Source organism: Pelodiscus sinensis, chromosome 10 (genome assembly GCF_052426305.1).
Source record: "Pelodiscus sinensis isolate ZL-2025 chromosome 10, ASM5242630v1, whole genome shotgun sequence".
NCBI classification, from domain to species: Eukaryota; Metazoa; Chordata; order Testudines; family Trionychidae; genus Pelodiscus; species Pelodiscus sinensis.
The window spans coordinates 34,060,113-34,081,186 of NC_143061.1; the positions used below are offsets into that span (position 1 = coordinate 34,060,113).

A 21,074-nucleotide genomic window follows, 5' to 3' on the forward strand; every position below is an offset into this window, starting at 1 on the left:
CTATGCAGCATTATTTTGGGGTCTTCCATCTGACTTAACTTTTGTACAGGCCTTATGATATTCCTCAGCATAGGGCTACGTTTCACCAGTTATGTAGATCTTCATGTGAGTGAGTGGGTCTTGAGAGAATGCCACCACTTAATTGTTTTCCAGTCTAACCCCTGAGGCAATTATTTGTGTCTATGGAGGCCAAATAAATAACTTGTGCTTTCTATGCAACTAGAGTAGCCTTCAGTGAACATCTATCATGTACCAAGCAGCCAGACTGTGACAAAATAATGAACAGCATAACAAGCAACATCTGCCACTCACTTATCCCAAAATTAAAATGATCTCTCAGCAAATGTGTAGGCAGACAAACCTTAGTTGCTACTTTGTCACTGCATATGACCTAAACTCTCATTATTTCATATTCTGTCAACTTCATATCCATTTCATTCCAGTGTGGCAGTGCTATATTATTCACAGGCACTTCCTGATTCCTACTTTCAAATCCCTGCTCTGCCTGATTTGGAGCAGAAACTTGACCCTTAGTCTCCCCTTTCCCTCCTCGCCCCCCCCCCCCCCATTCCCCCATCAATGTCCTAATCTCCAGGATATTGGGTGTTCTGGGACCACACACATAGCCAGCTCATCCCAAAATATTCCTGACCTACTCACCTTTGGCTATTTCTTGTGAGGGTTAGGCATATTCTGAGATCATCTACTGCATCTACCATACAGATGAGATGGGGAGATATGCCTATCTGTCTGTCTACACAGGACATTACTGTGAGGCAAGGGAGGATGTGCTTTGACATACTACCATAGCACTACATTTCAACACAGACTGAGAATCCTACCATGGTGTAGGTGGGAGCCAAGGCTCTCAGCAGTTCATCAGTTGTCACAGTTTTGCGCATGCCCACTGTTGGTAGCAGTACAGCAGTACTTTTTGGGAATGTCAGTGTTAGGTGCCTAACGAGGCAGTTGGGCACTGAAGTCCCTTTGTATATCTAGTCCTGTATACTTATTTAGGCTCTGTCTACTCTATAGCCAATGGCAGAAAAACTTATTTCACTTGGGGGTATAACTATTCCCCGTCTCCTAGTGACTTAAGTTACACCAACATAAGCATTTGTATGCACAGCGCTTATGCCACTAGCAAAGGTGGTTATTTTATGCTAGTGAAACAGCTCTTCCCCATCAACATAGAGTTTTTTCCCAACACAATAGAGCTATGCTGTATGTATAGACAGGGTCTTTTCCTAAGCTTCCTTCATGATATGAACCATATCTTATGGGAGTGTTCTTTAAAGCACTTCCCACTGCATTTGCAACTCCATAACTCACCTTCCCTTCCATTCACAATTGTATGACATCTTCGTGGCAACTATAGGAATTAGTAGCAATATTACTTGGGGAGTAATATTAGAAAAACATTTCATGTATTTTAGCTGTCCTTTAATGCAGGGTAGCATCAGGAAATAAACAGCCAGCACTTGTGACCCACCAACTCTCCGTTGCCAACCAAATGATCCTTCCTTTATCCTTTAGAGCTTTCTGAAATAAACTCTGATTTTTGGATATTTAAGTATAACTTTTTAGCTAGCTCTCTGTTGCCAGGCTCCTCTATGTTTAAATCAGACTTAATTTTAAGCATACTTGTGTTTGTAAGAGAGCCAATGTATTATCCCCATGACAAACAGCTGACATAACCATTTAGGAAGCACTGCTTGCTGGTGATTTACTTTAATCATTCTCTGCAAGGAATTCAGCATATATGCTTTTTACTTCTGTGAGCCTGAGAGCAGTTATTTCCTGTTTTACCCTTTAATCTTTCCTATTTGTTTCACATTTTAAACCAAGGGGTTCTCATTTATTTACAGTATCAGTTTGGGTTGAACATTAAAGGCCTGAATGTATGACTTAATTTTCATGGGGTTTATGTTGATCAAAAAATTACACCACCTCACAGACATTAATTATTGACGGCATCTTGTGGACTGATGTGGAGAGTTAACAATTCAGATGGGAAGAATCTAGATGTCAGTTTGTTAAGAATACAGATCACAGTTACTGCCAATTGTGGACAAGAATAACGGTTTGAAGGATCATTATTTTTCCTGAAGGTTCTTTAATTTCAATTTTAATGATTTATTAGAGATGGTGAAACAATCTCCTTTGGATTTTGTTCATGTTTCTAGCCTTTACAGTTAATAATTCCATACTGATTGCAATATGTTGGTGATGGATAGCCACAAGCTACAAATTTATTCATGCAAAAATATTCAAGATTCCCATTGCAAATGTTGCTTAATGGCTATCTTTGAAAATTGGGTTATAAATCTTTTTTTTAAGTAAGTTTCCAGAGTATGTACTTGGGGCTCAGCTTTAGGTAAACCAGGACTGAATTTAGAGGCTGGAACTATTGCACTCTTGAGGTTGTCTCTTCCCTTAAAATTCCTGACATTGAGGAAGGTAACCATTACTGTTACTATTAGTTCAGTAGTGCCATGAGGCTCCAGCCAAAACCAAGGTCCTGTTGCACTAGGTGCTGTACAACACAGGCTATGTCTACACTGCAGAGTTTTTGCGCAACACTAGCTGTTTTTGCGCAAAAACTCAAGGAGCCTCCACACCTCAAGGTCAGTTTTGCGCAAGAAAATTTACAGTCAATCGACAGAACAAAGGGCTTTTTGCGGTATAGGTATTCCTCTTTCTACAAGGAATAACTCCTTTTTCCACAAGAGTTATTGCACAAAAAGGCGTGTGTGAACAGGCAGCAGGGGTTTTTTTGCGCATCCATGCAGTCCGGACGCTCTCTTGCGCAAAAGCGTATCGCTTTTCCGATGTTCTTTTGCAGTGTGGATGTGCTCTTGTGCAAGAAGTTTTTGCGGAAGATCTCTTCCGCAAAAAGCTTCTTGCACAAGAAGCCTGCAGTGTAGAGATAGACACATAGTAAGAGACAGTTCCCTGTCCAGAGGGGTTAAAATCTACACAGGTAAGACAAACAAGGAATGAAACAAAGGGAGTATTATTTTCCACATTTTACAGATAGGGAAATGAGGCAAAGAGAGAGAAGGAGTCTATGGCAGAGCTAGGTATTTAATACAGATCTCCTGAATGCTAGCTTATTGCCATAAGCACAAAACAGTCATTCTTTTGAATACTAGATGGCTTACCCACCTCCCCAAAACCTCTTCCATTGCCTGAATTTTGAAAATATTCCTTAGTTTCCTTAGTTTCCTGCATTTACACCTCTTGAGCTGCCTTTGTCTTTAAGATGACATCTCCATAAATTCATGTGCCATCTGCTGCACACTCATTGTCAGTATCCATACTTAAATCGGGTTGCTAATATCTCATGGGAAGTGTGTGTTTCTCACATTAAGAGACTGTTTCCCTTGTAAATCTTCCCAAGCCTGATGTTTTCCCCATTATACTATGAACTTCCAAAGAATCAACATACAAAAGCAGATCTTGAGGCTTCACTTCACTGATTAAAGCTGAGAGATGCAGTTCAGCAGTTAGGGAGACTGTGAGGTTTTCTAAAGCTCCACTGTAACATGTCAGTGTGCAGTATCTTAGATTTGCAATAATTTGAAGTGAAGGAAGGCAATAGAGCTATGTTTTAATTGTCAAAACTGTATCTTATTGGTCAGCATTTCTGCTGGTTTCCAGTTTTCAGATTTCTTACTGCTCCTTTCCCTGCCAATTTGGAACTTATCTTTCCACCCATTTTCATTCCAGACCACTGCTTTGTATTCCCTAACAAATTCTTCTTTTGTCTATCAGACACATTACAACTGCTACTGAAAAAGTAATATCTGGTGGCACACAGGAATTTAAACAAGATCATTGATTTTTAGGGGTTATTTTGCAAAGTAGTACACACTTTCTGATAACAATCATTCCTAATCATTCCTGAATCCTATGAGATTCAGATCCAGAGTTTGAGTACTCCAATGATGTTTGTATCTAAAACTTTGATTCCGTCCATTATAAAAGATAGGCATAATCCTAGGGTAGGACTTGCAAATTTTGGTCCTGAGTTTTGATTTTTCATACTTCTAGATTGTGGACCATTTTGATCTGAGGTATGATTAGGTTCTATCTTAAATAATAATCACCCAAGTACAGTAAACCGAATGCATCTTGTGGAAGATGGGTAGTACAGTAAGCTTAATACATAAGTCTTTCATCAGAGAATACTTGAGTTTCAATGTACAGGCAGTCCCCGGGTTACATGGATCCGACTTACATCGGATCCCTACTTACAAACGGGGTGAGGCAACCCCGCACTAGCTGCTTCCCCCCAGCAGACCAGGGAGACGCGAAGCTAGCGCCCCCCCTTCCCTCCCCAGCAGACCAGGGAGATGCAGAGCAGCTTTTCTCAGCAGACACCTCAGCTTGAGATTAAAGGACTGAGGGAAGTGAGGTGTGGGAGAATAAAACTTAGCTCTGGAGAAATGTTTGGCTAGAGTTTCCCTTACAATATGTACCAGTTCCAACTTACATACAAATTCAACTTAAGAACAAACCTACAGTCCCTATCTTGTACGTAACCCGGGGACTGCCTGTAGTGTAGAAATGAGTCTAATCTCACTCTGATCACAAGTGGCCATTTACCCGTAACGCAAAACCTCCACATAATTGGTTTTGATTATCAGTCAAAATGCAGGAAAGGTCTTAACAGGAGAAGGCAGATAGCATTTTTTTATCTGGGTAGGGAAAACTTACGTAGCACCGATTGGTTTTAATCAATGGTGTCAGCTTCTCAGTTTACTCGCCCTGAAAATAACATAGGGGGTTCCAATAATTCATGTTCTTTGCAGCCTCAAAACAAAATAATTTTTCTAATGGCTTCATCTATAGTACTGCTATTGCAAGACTATAATATTAATCAAACTACATTTTTCCGTAGCATTTCAGGACTCGCAGATCAAATATTTGACAGAGAGCTCCTTATTCTTTATTTGTATTTGTCATTTTCCATGTTTGGCATCCTCTTTAGTGCAGTGCTTGTATTCTCAAATCCCACCGAGATGTGTAGGCATTGAAGATGCTTACTGGACTATGTAGCATTAAATACTAAGAGAAAGGATGATTGAGTAATATCTATTTTTTCATGTAACCCCTATTTTTCTACTGTTCTCTTAAAAAAAGAAAGTGCTAAATATCATCTGAGACTATTGTGATTCATATGGGGAACCAAAGTGCTGTTAATATTTCACTGTCTTCCTATAAATGCAAAACAATGAGGCTCACAACAGTACTGCTTTCAAATAAATAGTTTCAGAGGGGTAGTCATGTTAGTTTGTAATTGGAAAAACTTTAAAAAAAACATTCTTGCAGCATCTTAGAGATTAACAAAAAATGTAGATGGTATCATGAGCTTTCGTGGGCACAACCCTTAATCAAGTCATCTGAAGAAGTGGGTTGTGCCCACGAAAGCTTGTGATACCATCTACGTTTTTGTTAGTCACTAAGATTCTGCAAGACTATTTGCTGTTTTTTAAGTTTTCCCAGTTACAGACTAACATGGCTACCCCGCTGAAACTTTTGAACAGTCCTGTTATTTGTAATGGGGAAAGTGAGCCTTTTGTTAACTGCTTAGTAGTTTCAGACAAAAAGCTATGTTGTCTATATCCCTTCTGTATAGGACTAGCTATGGAGTCATCTTAAAATTGTAATGTCCAAGATGCAGTTCCACAAACACTAGAAAGACATATATGGATATTTTGGCTAAGAGGCTGGAGAGAGGGCTTACAGTAAATGAGGAGGGGAAATGAAATTACACGAGTGGGAAGAGCACTAAGGGTGCATCTACCCAGTGGCACTAGCTGATAATAAACTACGCAATTTGAGCTATGTGAATTACGTAGCTTATTTCAAGAGAGTCTATTTTGACAAATCCCTTAATCCTTGTGGAACGAGGTTTACTGGGATGTCAGAATAACAAGCCCATTATTTCGATTGCATTTTAAAATAACGGGTGTGCTGTGAAGACGTGGAAAATGCTATTTCAGGATACCGGATGTATCCCGAAATAGCGCTCACTGTCTAGACATTCCTTAAGTGAGCTACATATAAGGTCAGCAGAAAACAGAGTTGAAGGAAAAGATGCATTGAAACCAGGGAAGAGAAGAGAAATATGAGAGAAGAACAGAGAATGTGGAACAACCAGAGAAGTAGCAGAAGCAGATGGATGGGATTAAAGGAAAGTGGAACAACAGAGGATGAGAGAAGGGAAATAATAAGAAAAAACAAACCAGACAGCAGGGAAAGAAGATGGGTGGGAGGGAGGAATGGAAGGACAATACAAGAGAAAAGAATTAGGATTTTAAGGTTGGAAAATGGGGTTTTTATTACCTGGCCACTCACATTGGAAAGTACACATCAGGCTGTTCTATTCAGGAGGTTTTCATTCTTTGTGCATATGTACAAAATTGAAAGAAGATGAAGATACAAGAGAGCAAATATATTTGATTTGCTTATTGTGGACACTATGGTAGAGGCAATTTTTCAGGCTTTGAAATCCAATAACGGTTAATACATGTGCCTTTGTGCTATTTTGTAACACCTATTGTCTACATAATAAACAAGGCAATAGTGCTAGCTATCTCTGTAACCTCAAGGATAGGAAATAACATATACAGAGGAGCTTAAATTCTGCAAAATACAGGAAAATCTGCAAAACTCCCTAAGACTCCCTAAGACGCCTGTAGACACCTGTGCTGTCCCTCATTAGACAGATTATATCACTGTTATTGAAATGATATTACAGTCACAAACTTCTGGGCTTGTGAGAAATGTTTTCCATTGTCTTAGCTCATTCCATAATAAATGCATCACAATGCATAATCAGTCACAAATGGCATTTTTCTCAGCCCTGGTAAGTTCAGAATTACATGAAGTCTAAATTACTCCTGTCCCAGGAGACTGATTCTTTGAGGTCAGGTCAAGCTCATGAAGGGGTGAGAGTGCAAAGAAGTTTGTACTGCAGACTCTTGAAATGCACCCATCATACATAATAGCCTTTGCTTCTGTCATAACCAGAACTGTAAGAGCATTTAACTAGTTTATTGCCAGTGCTTCCCCATGCTAGCAGTAGAATGAAGATCTAATTACGGGAAGCAGATAGCCAAGTGGCTAAGGCCCCCAGACTGGAAGTAAGGGGAGACCTGGTTCTATTCCTTCTGCAAGCACTGACTTATCCTGTGATCTGGGATGAGTCACATAATCATTGCTTGGTTCTTTTGTTCCCCTCTGTTTAGATGTAAACATGTTAGGGCAAAGACTGTCTCTTATTGTTTATCTAGCACAAAGGGTGCCTAAGGCCTATTGGGCCTCTGGTCACTACTATAATATTAAATCTAACGGCAGGCTGAGAGTTAAACTTTCACAGACATAACTGTTCATATTTTCATTAAATGAAAAGATCTAACATCTTGATTTACTCCAAGGCAATCAATAGGTTAGTATCTTCTTCAGTTTTTCTTTGAAAGTCATAGGACTCTCAGTGAAAAATACAAAATTATTCATTCTTTTATCTCTTTTTTTGTCAGCACCAGAATTATTAGTTTTAATCAAAAGATGGAAATATTAATGCCTGGAAGACTTCAGTTTTTGGGATAGAAACAAACTGTCTTTTCTTTTCCATTCATGATTTACATATAAAAATATCCACTGTGCTTCTAGTTCCAGTCATTTTCTCAGAATGTACTGGAATGTCTGTAAAGTGTCTACTGCAAAGAGCAATGAAGCAAGTAATAGCTAAAAATAAATAAATAGGATTTTAAAAATGCATTTGTGATATGAAAAAAAAGACATACACAAAGAGGAAAACTGCTACGCACATGGTAAAGCGGCCTTACATGAACATCTGGTGAAAGAATAAATTTTCTTTGCATCAATAGATTCTGCATTAGCTCAGTGGCCCTGACGCCTACATGGGCAGTTTGTCAGGCATTCTGGGACAGATGGTCACCCTCTCTTTGGACGTTGGATTTCAGAGAGGAGAATGTTTGCATTAGTCATCTCTTACTGCCCTGCCTTTCTCCTATGACTGTGGTCACTGCGCTAATATACTATGTTACTGAGTATCATCTTTGAGTCATCCCTTTCTCTGGCTCTGCCCATGGAGGCCGTACCCAAATCTTGTCATTTCTCCATATCCTCTTTAATATCCAGACTTTCTTTCTGACCACACAATGAGAATTCCCACAGAGGCCTTCACCTTCTTCCATTTCCTCTGTGGAGGCCTCCTTCCCCTAGTCTTGCCTCTCAAATCCCCATCTCATCCCATTCAAGTAAAAAATGCAGCTGCTAATCTTGCCCATGTCTATTATAATGCAAATAAAACTAATAGTGGCAGCTTGCATCAGAATGTCATAGATACCTGCATGTGGAAGAGGAGACGCTGTTGCGAAAGAAGCGCTGAAGCAAAAGCAACTAAAGCCCAGTGATATATTCTGGTTTTTGCTTAGGGTGAGATTCTGTGCTGAGTCTCTGAGCTGCAGCACAGAACTCACAGCCCAAGGGAAGAGGGGGCTAATGGAAAAATTAAGCCACCTTGAGCTTCCTCGCCAGTGAGCCGTTCCAGGGGTTGGAGAGGCCCTTGGCATAACTAGATTTTGGAGGCCAGGTTAAATTATATTACCCTCCCCAGCAATGTCTATGGGCTGCAGTGGTGCTTGTGGTTTCTACAGCACGGCATTGTAGTCTCAACCTCAACACAATTCTCCTGTTCCCATTCCCAGCATTCCTATGATGCCAGGATTTGCAAATGGATCCTCAGAGGACATCCAGGCAGTTATTTGTTTGCAATGCCTGCCCCAGGGAATCCTCCTTGCGGAGATGTGAGTTTTTAGGGCTCCTTTCTGTCACTCTGATCCATTCAGTTGGCATGCAAGGGTTGAAGTGAGGGTGAAGATCACAGCCCAGGTAGTATCAGCATGATGTATAAAGTGTTTCATATTTCCTGCTAACTTACCAAGGACTCCTTTGAATTGTGAAGAAATCTTAATAATGTTCTGTCATTTCTGCACATTCCGTACCTACTTGGCGCTGAGTGATGTGGTGCAAAAAAAAAAGCAGTTCTGCACACATGCCCACCTAATCTGCATTGAGTCATTCACCCTGTGTCTTGTTTTCTTTAATAGGGTTGGCATAGATCCAGATGAAGACCTGAAAGCAGAAACTGCAAGCCAGGCAAGTTACAGCTATTGATATATCTGTATTGAATAACATAATGTCCAGTCATGTTTAGTTTGTGTTTCTTAGTGCAGTAACTGGAAATCATTACTATAGGGTTATCTCTGCTATAAATGCAGAAGATGTACAAAACCGTACACGCGTCAAAATATTTTGTAACTGTTTATTGAGAAGACAGGTACATATATTTTCCAGTTGCACCGGGGCACCAGAATAAGTTTATCCGATACTGGATTTTGAGGAATGCATTGCAAATAGATATTGATGTGATGAAATATTAGTAAATATTTGCTATGGCAAATCCAAAGCTTGAATTAGCTACCAACACCGTTTATGAAAAGAGAAGTTTTCAGAACAAAGCTCAGTTCTCTGGATTAAACAAAGGAACAATGAATGATTGAAATTCTCAACTCTGGTATCAGGGTAGGTCAGGTTGCTGACAGTGTAGGTTTGTCATTTTTAACATGGCCATATGAACATACATCTGGGTTAAAAAAAAACGTACACCAATAGGGACTAAGAAAACTTCATGTGCTGATCTGTCACCCCATTGCCTCTGCAGTTTGGGGCGCTTATCTTTGAAAATGTTTAAAATATAGCTGAGGTGAAATCCCAGCCCTAGTCAAGTTTTCCTCATGAACATTCACTAGTCTGCCATGTTTGGATCTACAAAATGGAGTTTATGTGCTTTTGAGCTCCCAGGAAGGCTATGTCTACACTGCGGGGTTTTTCCAGGATACCTGGAAAAGCTCTGCAGTCTAGACATAGCCCTTATCCCCAGCCTCCTTCCAGCAGTGGCTTGTGGTGGGAGAGGTCTGGGAAGGGGCCCCCCCTGGGGGTCAGAAGTCTAGGCAGCCTCCCCAGAACCTGTGAACAGGAGCCCAGGGGTGCTCCGGTGCTGCTTCCTGGGCTGGGTGGCACAGACTGGTGCTGCATGTGCCTCAACATACATGGACTGCAGCAGAATAGCCAGGCCGAGAAGACCAAGCAACGATCACACCATAGCCCTTCAGCACCCACCACCTCCACCCTGTTTGTGTGAAAAACTAAGAGCACTTACCTGATGATCCCTCCCCAGCCTTGGAGGATACCTGGGACACATCCAGGCCGTGGGGTGCCAGCTCTAAAGTGAGCGTGGTGATGGTGTTCACCATGTCCTCATCTTCCTCCTACTGTGCTGTAACCCCCACCACCCCAGGATGCAGTGCAGGTCATCAAAACAGGGGCAAGAGTGGGGTCCTGCCCCAGAGTGTGAGCTGCGCTCCTTCGCCCTGATGTAAGCCTGCCGGAGCTCTTTGACTTTTCTCTGGATATGCACCAGGGTCCCGGTGTGGCCCTTTGTGGCCAGGCTCTTGGCCATCTGGCCATATATATGACAAATTCGTTTATCTGCTCGCCCTTGGTGAGTAGATTTCAGCCGGTCACCCTGTTCACCAGCGGTGCGCGCATGCACAGTGCAGGTCTGGTGCATGTGCAGTGCGGGGCTGGCGAGTGGATTTCGCCACGGTTTGTCGAGCCCTGTATATCAGCATTGTGCCACCTGGAGCAGAGATCCTGGTGTTTCTCTTCATCGTCCCACACCTCGAGGAGGGCCAGGATCTCCACCCCAGACCAAGATGGCACACTCCTCTTGCAGCCCCTAGCAGGCTCCTGGAACTCTGTGCGTGCTCCCTGGGATGGGCAGGGGAACTTGGGGGGCCTGTGGCTGGGACATGGCACCCAGACGTCAGTCACTGGCAGCTGCGCTGTGGCTGGAGGCTCTGAGGGCCGGCTTCCTGTCACAAGCCCTGTCCCCTTTAAGGGTATGTCTAAACTACAAAGTTAATTCGAACTAACAGACATTAGTTCGAATTAACTTTGATAGGCGCTACTCATACAAACCGCTAGTTTGAACTTAATTCGAACTAGCAGAGCGCTTAATTCGAACTAGGTAAACCTCATTCTACGAGGACTAACGCCTAGTTCGAATTAAACAGTTCGAATTAAGGGCTGTGTAGCCACTTAATTCGAACTAGTGGGAGGTTAGCCCTTCCCAGCTTTCCCTGGTGGCCACTCTGGACACCACCAGGGAAACTCGTCTGCCCCCTCCCGGCCCCGGAGCCCTTAAAGGGGCACGGGCTGGCTACGGTGCTCATGCCAGGTGCAAGCCTGCCAGCACCCAGCCAGCAGACCCTGCACCTGGCATGGCACGAACCAGCTACCCGCTGCCAACCAACCCTCCGCCTCTTCCAGGGACCAGGCTGGCAGCTCCCGGGAGCCTGCCCGGGTCCGCAACAGGCGAGCGCCCACCTGGTCTAGTGCGGAGATTGTGGACCTCATTCACGACGTCCGCAGTAGGCACAGGAAAGTGGCCATCTAGGGCAGGATAGCTGCCAGCCTGGCCACCCAAGATCAGGTTTGCATGAAAATCAAGGTGGTCCAGTGAGACCCCCGACCCTGAGCCCTGAGCTTAGAATGGCAGTACTGGGTCAGACCAAAGGTCCATCTAGCCCAATAGCCTGTCTGCCGACAGCGGCCAACACTAGGTACTCTGGAGGGGATGGACCGAAACAATGACCAAGCCACTTGTCTCGTGCCATCCATCTCCAGCCTTCCACAATCAGAGGGCAGGGACACCATTTCTACCCCCTGGCTAGTAGCACTCCATGGACCCAACCTCCATGACTTTATGTCGCTTCTCTTTAAATTCTGTTCTAGTTCTAGCCTTCACAGCCTCCTGCAGCAAGGAGTTCCACAGGTTGACTATTTGCTTTGTGAAGAAGAACTTTCTCTTATTAGTTTGAAGCCTGCTACCCATTCATTTCATCTGGTGTCCTCTAGTCCTTCTATTATGGTAACTAATAAATAACTTATCTTTATGCACCCTTTCCACACCACTCATGCTTTTATAGACCTCTATCATATCCCCCCTCAGGGTATGTCTACACTACCCTCCTAATTCGAACTAGGAGGGTAATGTAGGCATACCGCACTTGCAAATGAAGCCCGGGATTTGAATTTCCTGGGCTTCATTTGCATAAAGCTGTCCGGCGCCATTTTTAAATGCCGGCAGTTCGAACCCCGTGCCGCGCGGCTACACGCGGCACGGAGTAGCTAGTTCGGATTAGGCTTCCTAATCCGAACTAGCTGTACTCCTCGTGGAATGCCTAATCCGAACTAGCTACTCCGTGCCGCGTGTAGCCGCGCGGCACGGGGTTCGAACTGCCGGCATTTAAAAATGGCGCTGGCCGGCTTTATGCAAATGAAGCCCGGGAAATTCAAATCCCGGGCTTCATTTGCAAGTGCGGTATGCCTACATTACCCTCCTAGTTCGAATTAGGAGGGTAGTGTAGACATACCCTCTGTCTCCTCTTTTCTAAGCTGAAAAGTCCCAGTCTCTTTAGCCTCTCTTCATATGGGACCTCTTTCAAACCCCTGATCATTTTAGTTGCCCTCCCCTCTCCCACCCTCTCTCTTCCCCTCTCCCACCTCCTTTTCCCAGTCTCCCCAAGTTTTGTTCAATAAAGAGAGTTTCTATTTTTGAACACACGTGTCCTTTATTTTGTACATCAGGAAGGGGGGCTAGGGAGGGGTAAGTGGAAGGAGGTGAGGGAGGAATGGGGTACGAGCCCCCGATGGGGAGGACTGGGGTGGCTCTGCGGGTTCCTCAAGGTGGAAGCTCTCCTGCAGGCCCCCGATTGTCCCTCCTCCCTGGATGGCAGCCTGCGGCAAGTTCAGCCGGGCTGATGGCCGAGTGCTGTGATGTGCCGAGCGTGGGCACTCAGGGCACTCCTAGCCAGGACTGCTTTGCTGTCCCTCATCGAGTTAGACAAGCAAGCGGGGAACCCCTGAGAACTGTCTGTCCAGGGTGGGGGTTGGGTTCCTTTAAGCACAGCCCTCGGCTAGCCTGAGACATTCCTGAGTCCTAACCTGATGCCCTGCCGGCACTGCTTCCGGCCATCCTTAACCCTGGTTCAGGGTCCACTCAATGTGGACATGCTAGTTCGAATTAGCAAAATGCTAATTCGAACTAGTTTTAAGGTCTAGATGCACTAATTCGAATTAGCTTAGTTCGAATTAACTAATTCGAATTAAGTTAGTTCAAATTAGTGCTTTAGTGTAGACATACCCTAAGAGCTTCAAGGGGAACAGGAACTATAGAGTTGTGATGAGTGTGGACGGAGTGGCCAGCAGGGCACCTGTGAGATTTTTCTGGAGGCCTCTCTTTTTTGACAAAACTCTTCATTCCATGTCCACACACACCCTCTTCCAAAAAAATATTTTTCAGGGGAGGCCTTATTCCTCATGGAATTAGGTTTACCAGCATCAGAAAAAGCTCTCTGTTATTTTGACTTTCTTTCAAAATAACACAATTGCAGCATGGCCGCCGTTATTCTAGAAAAACGGTGCAGTGTAGACTCACCCTTACTGTGGCTGCTAGGCTCACTCCCTGTGCAGAGACCCTCCTTGAAAGTGAGACCTCCCAGTCCCTGGACCCTGAGACCGATGCTGAGACTCCCCAGCAGTTCAAACACAACCTTCCCAGAATGTCCCATAGGTGGGAACTCTGGTTTATAGTTTACCCCTTCAGCAATAGAAGATAGTTGAAGCAAATAGACACCAATTTTGCAGAGGAATTTCTGAAACAAAATGTGCATTCCTGTACATGAGACAGATCTAGGAATCCAATAAAACACCTGTCTATCATTCCCTGCCTCAGTTTCCTCACCACTCCTGAACAGGCTTTGGGATTTGCTCAGTGTCCTTTCACAGTTCCAGGTCCTCACTCTTCCAGCTTATGATGTCTGGAGGACCCTCCTCTCTAATCCTGACAGCCAACTTCCTTCAGCTTCCACAAGTCTAGCACTCAAAAGATTTCCTCGCACTGAGGAAGCATTCTCCCTTCTTCCTTTCCTTACACTTTCCTGCTTCTGTATTTTTAAAGGAAAAAATTATATCACACTAATATCTCTGTCTCTTTGCTCCACTTCTGGAGATTTTCCTCTGTCCTTTCCTGTCTCCTCTAGGAATCTGGTTTTATCTACATTACAGCTACAGCAACAATATATAGACAGTAGTGTCTTTTCCAGTATATAGCATTATAGGACATGCTGATCAACATCAGAGATTCTAGTGCATTGTGCAATATAAACATTATTTCACCTTGAATGTATTTTTTTCAGGGGCTTTTGGGTTGTAAAAATATGCTTGCACTAGACGTCAGTAGATAGGACTTCTAATTTTCTTCCTTTTCTATTAAAATGAGAAATACATATTTGTGAATAACAATAAGATATCACCTGACCCGAAATGTGTTCTGTTAATTAACACCTAGTTCTATTCTCAGCAGCATAATAGAGTAAGAGTGAATAAATATAACATATTTCACACCCAATCATGTCTAAATCAGCATGCTTTATTGTAAAATATTTTTCCCAGCAAGGTGGTCTGGTTGTTCTGATTTCCTTTAAAATGTTTACTATTTTCATTTTTCTAACATGTTTACCTATAGCTGTTATATTAATTTTTATTAATACAATTCATTGTCCATTTCTTCTCTTTTTAAATCAGTACTGCAGACTGTTCTTTTTTTTTCAGGTTGTTTCTTTAAAGTTTCCTCTTTTCCCCTATTGTTTTAGATTATTCATTTTTCTCTTTATTTTTCTCTAACACGACTTCTGATATGAGCTTTTTTCTTTTAATCTATCTTCCATATTGAGTTCCCATTTTTTTCAAATATCTGCTATTCTCTCTTTCATACTAGAGAGTCTTTTTCCAGTGCCGTAACTAGCTAATTTTGCACCTGAGGGCAAGAATATAAAATTGTTCCCCCTCATGTATATATATTCATAGTAGTTATTTTGTAAAAAAAAAGGAAAAATATATAAATAATAATAATTATTATTATTATTATATATAGTAGCCCGATGTAACGCTGTAGTGTTTGGTGTTGCCTCTGGGGGATGCTGTTGCCTCCCACTGTGGCGCTCTGCTGACTTCTGCACCGCTCAGCCGGGCCACCATGCAGGAGCAAGCAGTGCAAGCTGCCGTTTGGGACCTTCACTCCCCATGCAGCACGGGCCCCCGTGTGGGAGCCCAAACGGCCGCTTGCTCCGCTTGCTTCCTGCGGCAGCACGGCTGAGTGGCGCAGAAGACAGCCGAGCGCCATGGCGGGAGGCAAAGGGGGGCGGGGCAGTGACGTGCAGCGTGACAATGGCTCCAGACCCCGCCCCCTGGCCATGAACAGACCCTGGCCGGGGAGTGGGCAGGGGAACAAGGGGGAAGGAGAGGTGGAGGACAACTTGGAGGCTGCAGGATCAGTGCTAGGGTGAAGGGAAACAGTGCAGGGGGCAACTGGAGCTCAGAGGCAGCCGCTTAGCCGGGCTGCTGCACAGGAGCAAACAGCGCAAATAGCCGTTTGGGCTCCGCGCTCCCCATCAGGAGGAGGAGGAGAAGAAAAAGAGAGAGTGAGAGGCAGGAGGAGGAGGATAAGAGAGAATGAGAGCCAGGAGGGGGCAGAGAAGAGAAAGAGAGTGAAAGGCAGGAGGGGGAGAAGAGAAAGAGAGAGAGTGAGAGAGGCAGGAGACGGAGAGCTGGCGCAGGGAGGCAGTAGGAGGAAGAAAGAGAGACAGAGCAAGAGACCAGAGGCTCAGGAGAGAAGACCAAGATAGAAAGGGAATAGGATGTGGAGGAGAGACCTGAAAATCCCATTTTATGATGGGCTAATTGGCTAGTAATAATAATAATAACACGTTTATTTATTATAATTATGAGATCTTCATAACAATCAATTAATACATATATAAATATAATTATAAAATATCACCATGTCAGGTACTATTAGATATTTGTTTATAGTTGTACTTTGCATGCTTTTAATGAGGCAAAATCATCAATAATTGCATTGATATTAATATTATTCGCTACCTCATGTTCTATTGATAAGATGGACATATTTGATGGAGCTCAAAGGTAGTTCTTAATTAATTTTAGTTTATTAAAACTTCTTTCACAAGAAACCCAGTCACAGCCTTGTCCCCTTGGTTTGTGTAGCACATTCAAAGCACTTGGCACAGGCGGCTCAGCAGCATGGGCTCCTGTTTTTGAAGGGGAAACCATGACTCCAACAGGCTAAAGGCTTGGACCCCGGCCCATAGAACCCAGGGATTGTAGCTCCCAGACTTCCAGCTATAATCACATACCCCTAAGACCTAGAACCACTCCCCTGGCAGAGGTGAGACAAGACCCAGGAGTCCTGGCTCCCAGCCTATCACCTACACTTTATCCCCTGCACCTCTGCCCCTGTGCAGGGCAATCTGAGCCCTTCTGCACCTGGGAACTGTGCTAGGGCACCTTAAAGTGGCACGTGGCATGGCTGAGCCAGTGCCTGGCCTCCTGCACTGCTCGGAAGCAGCTGGTGCACTGAGCAACCACCAGGGCTGGTGACTATTGGATCGCGGAGTGGCAACATGCAGCCTGACATGTAAGCTGTGGGCCAGTTGATGCTAATGGGCAGGGGAGAGAAGCAGCTCTGTCTTAAAATTAGTAGCTGCCTTAAAATAATTTGTTTTCTATATTATTTTTCTGCACCCCCTCAGCTATGCACCCGAGGCAAGTGCGTCACTTGCCTCACCCTTGTTGCGACACAGGCTTTTCCCCATATCTTATACTTAAATAATTAATTCCAACCCAAAAGAATCTTAAAGCACTGTTCAGTTGTGTAAGACATGTCGCAGCATGAAACTTAGGGATGAGAAGTAGCATCCATATGCACTACATTTTTAATTGAGACTAGCACAAACAAAACTCAAACCGCTGTGAAAAGTGTTATGTGATCCTTAGTGGTCAAAAAGAGCAAATAGGACCTTGAGGTTTTAAGTGTTCAGCTAAATAAGACCCACAGTTCATTGGGCAGAATCTATTTTATCTCATTCAAAATGATGAAGGGCTGGCAAAGTCACCACTGATGAGATTTGAACCTTTTGACACAGGTTTTCCAAACCAGAGGCAATTTCATACTAGACCCATTTACTGCTTTACAGAGGAAGATATGGAGTAGTGAAACACAGTCACAATAAGGGCCAAATTGTGTATGGAATCCTCTCATTTGTGTCCTTCTTAGCTGTAGTCCCTGTTCTTTTATGAGAAGCAATGGACTTCAGCAGGATTTAGCTACTCCAACAGGGTTGGGGAAGAGCAGGGACATGATGTGCCCATCCCCCCTTCCATCAAACACCTGAGACAACAGACGAAAGGCGCTGACAGCATAAGAGGAGGTGGTTAGATAACAATATCTTGTGGCATCAGCCTGTTAGCTAAGGCTGTGTCTAGTCTACAGGCTTCTTGCGCAAGAAGCTTTTTTCAGAAGAGATCTTCTGAAAAAACTTCTTGTGGAAGAGAGCGTCCACACTGCAAAATTACATTGAAAAAGTAGGAATAAGGGATCTTCCGGAAAAGGGCTTATTTTCTGCAAGATCCCGTCTAGACTGGCGCTTTTCTCCGGCAAAACCCCGAGCCGGAAAAAAGCGGCAGCCATGTTCATGCAAATGCCGCGGGGAATATTTAAATCCCCCGCGGAATTTGCAATTCCGAAGTGTCTCATTAGCATCCCTTTTACGGAAAAGGGTGCCAGTGTAGACACAGCCAGCATGTCTATCTATTCAGCCATGGCACAGCAGAGGAGGATTTGACCCACTGTGCATTAAACTGAAGCTCTAAGCCAATAGAAAGAGTAAATCAGCACCATTGTTGTACCATAGTGTTCTTATGTACTGTCCACCCTAAATAACAATATGTCTGCAAACTTAACTTCCCCTCCAATTATTTTGTAATGTGTGGTTCCTTTTTAGGATTCAGCTAAGCACTATGCTCCTCCAAGCTCAGAAACCATGCTGCTAATGATGAGCTTGCCCTGACTCTGGAGAAACATTTTGCTATAGTCCCACTTCGCTATAGTCCCACTAGTACAAACTCATCTTGTATTGTCCAGTAAACAGAAGGGATGTTGTATTATGTGCTTTAAAATAGCAGCGGTAGGCAGATTTTCCATAAGCACCACCTGGACTTCACAGATCCCTGATCTGTACACCATCCACATCAGGGTTCCCTCTCTGCCCAGTTTCTTTTTACTTCCCTTGCTCTGTCTTTTCTCCAGAACATTTATCATCAAACCATCTTGCATAAACAGAACATACGATAGATTTGCTCATTTATTTCCACTCATTTATTGATGGGCTTTCATAACTCAGTTCTGAAAGGCTACCAATAATGTGTAGAAATAAATGAATGCAGTCAGTCCACTGCATATCCTACACAATTAGAATATAAACTCAGAAACCTATTTCTGATGAGCAAGCGTACAGGATAAGTAGTCATTAAAGCTGAGTTGCAACACTTGTCTACTACAAATACACAAAAAGCTTTTTCTTGCACTTTTTTTAAACAAGGATCTAATTAATTTCCTCACAAAACGAAGGTCATTGGTAAAAGCTTTTATTCAGCTGATTTATGTCTCTCAGCTATCCTGTTAGGTGCCTCCACAGAGACTACACAAAAGAATGCACTTTCTGGAAGTAATTTGGAAGAATGCAGTAGGCATGTTAGCGGTCTCAGGGGAAACCCAAGCAACTTTCTGTATGGCTCTAGATCAGAGGTGGGCAATAATTTTTTTGGGGGGGATCGCTTCTTAGTTAATTTTGGTACATGGTCATGGGCCAGCTCCAGCCCGGAAGGGGCAGGGCCTGAGGTGGAAGGAGTGGGGCTGAGGACTAGCTTCCCCCCAGAGCTGTCTGGGGCCAGAGGCTTTGAATTAAAAGTACAGTAAAGCGCTCGCGGCTCCCTGCCCCCACCGCTACCACAATGCCTAGAAGCTGCCCAGGGTTTCTGCAGCTATTTAAAGGACTCACAGCTCCAGCCCAGCTGGGGTAGCGCTGGAACCAGGAGCTGGGAGCTATTTAAATAGGATCCTGCTACCTGAGCCACCACCTGGAACTTCGGTGGCATGGGCAGCAGGATATAAATAGAAAGTGGCCAGATGGAGCCTACGGGCCAAATCAAGGTGTTAGGCAGGTCAGATCCAGGCTCCAAGCTGCATCTTGCCCAATCCTGATCTAGATAGCCAACCTGCTAAACCAAAGTTCAGTAAAAGGAGATGCATTTGACAGTTCATTTTCTTTGGCTCCTGGGAAGGAATGTGTCCCTACGTTTTCATTCTCCTCACCAGCCTTTCCTGCAGGCTGGTCACAGGATTTAAAAAATTGTAAATGTCATGATTTCAGCTACTCAAATCTGAAATTTCATGGTGGTATAATTGGAGTGGTCCTGACCCAATTAAAAATGATACTTACAAGGTTATTATGGGATGGTTGCTACCATTATTTTTGCACTGCTGGTGATGTTGGCACTGCATTCAGACCTGGGCAGATGGAAAGTAGTGGCTGCTGTGCAGGAGTCCTGCTCTAAAGGCAGCACACCACCAGCAGCAGCACAGAAATAAGGATGGCATAGTATGGTATTGCCACTCTTACTTCTGCGTTGCAGTTAGTGGGCCACTGCCTACAGAGCTGGGTGCCTAGCCAACATCCACACAGTTCTGAAGTCAGCACAAATGTAGGGGTGGCAATACTGAAACATCTGCACATACAGCTCCCTCTTTTCTATGCCTGGGATCCCCAATTTAAGAAAATCTTATCACTCTCATGAAATCTGCATAGTACAGAGTAAAAGCACACAAGAGACCAGATTTCATGGAGGGAGAACAGATTTCACGATCTAGGACTTATTTTTCATGGCCATGAATTTCGTAAGGCCCTACACATGGGTTATTTCTGTGTAGAACTTTGAAGGACTGCCAGTTTCATTTCATAGGGTGTGTCTAGACTACAGAGTTTTGTCAACAAAAGTGGGCTTTTGTCGACAAAACTATACCTGCGTCTACACTACCGCTGAGTTCTGTCGACATAACATCGACAGAACTCAACAGTTTTGTCGATGCTGGTAAACCTCATTTTACGAGGCATAACACCTTCTGTCGACAGAGTTCTGTCGACAGAAGGTGTTATTGCATGTAGGGTTGTGTCTAGACTACAGGGTTTTGTCGACAAAGCAAGCTGCTTTGTCGACAGAACTGAATGTAGTCTAGACGCTCTTTGTCGACAGAAGTTTTGTCGACAGTATCTGTCGACAAAACTTCTGTCAACAAAACCCTGTAGTCTAGACGTACCCATAGAGATCCTTTTATTTTTCCATCAGCCTGCTGGCAGAGCATGCCTCCCCAACCCAGCCACTAGCCAGCCCTGCAGGAAAGGCTATAGATTCCGACTTTAACTCTACAGCTCCCTCAGGAGCTGTCCGAGGCCAGGAGCACTCACAGTCCCTGCTGCTTCTTTGCCATCGCTTTCTGGTATTGTTCCTAAAGGAGCTGGTTGGGCGGTTTGCTGATATGAAGCTTAGTGGATCAAGCCCAAGCTCCTTCCCAAGTTGGAACATCCAAATTGCTATTTTTAGGCCATGTTATCACTCTAGGAAAGATTGATGCTGCCATGATCAATTTTCTGGAGTTCGATTTAGTGGGGCTAGTAAAGACCCATTAAATCAAACTCAGAGGGCTCCCCCATGGGCAGCTGGTACTTCTGCTCCTACAAGGAGTAAGGGAAGCCCACTGTGGGGACAGCAGCAAAATTCAAATTAAGGTATGTCGACTCCAGCCACGTAATTAACATAGCTGGAGTTGCATATTTTAATTCAACCTTCCCTTTAGTGAAGACCTGGCCTAAGTCTGTTAATGCAAGTTCTGCTGGAGACATGCTCCCATCTGCAAAGTAGCCATATCTTATAGGTAGAGTGACCATATTTTTCTAAAGGGAAAATGAGACAATACATGGAGTAGTCCAAGAACC

The 21,074-nt window shown here is 43.9% G+C and overlaps 1 protein-coding gene across 1 annotated transcript in view; it reads left to right on the forward strand.

Annotated features, from left to right (window-relative positions):
- SLC9A9 (solute carrier family 9 member A9) overlaps positions 1-21,074 on the forward strand; it is a 402,473-nt gene that overhangs the window by 286,679 nt on the left and 94,720 nt on the right. Inside the window, exon 13 of the mRNA XM_075937666.2 lies at positions 9,147-9,195. Coding sequence (XP_075793781.2) covers positions 9,147-9,195 — 49 coding nt within the window. The remainder of the gene's footprint in view (positions 1-9,146; positions 9,196-21,074) is intronic.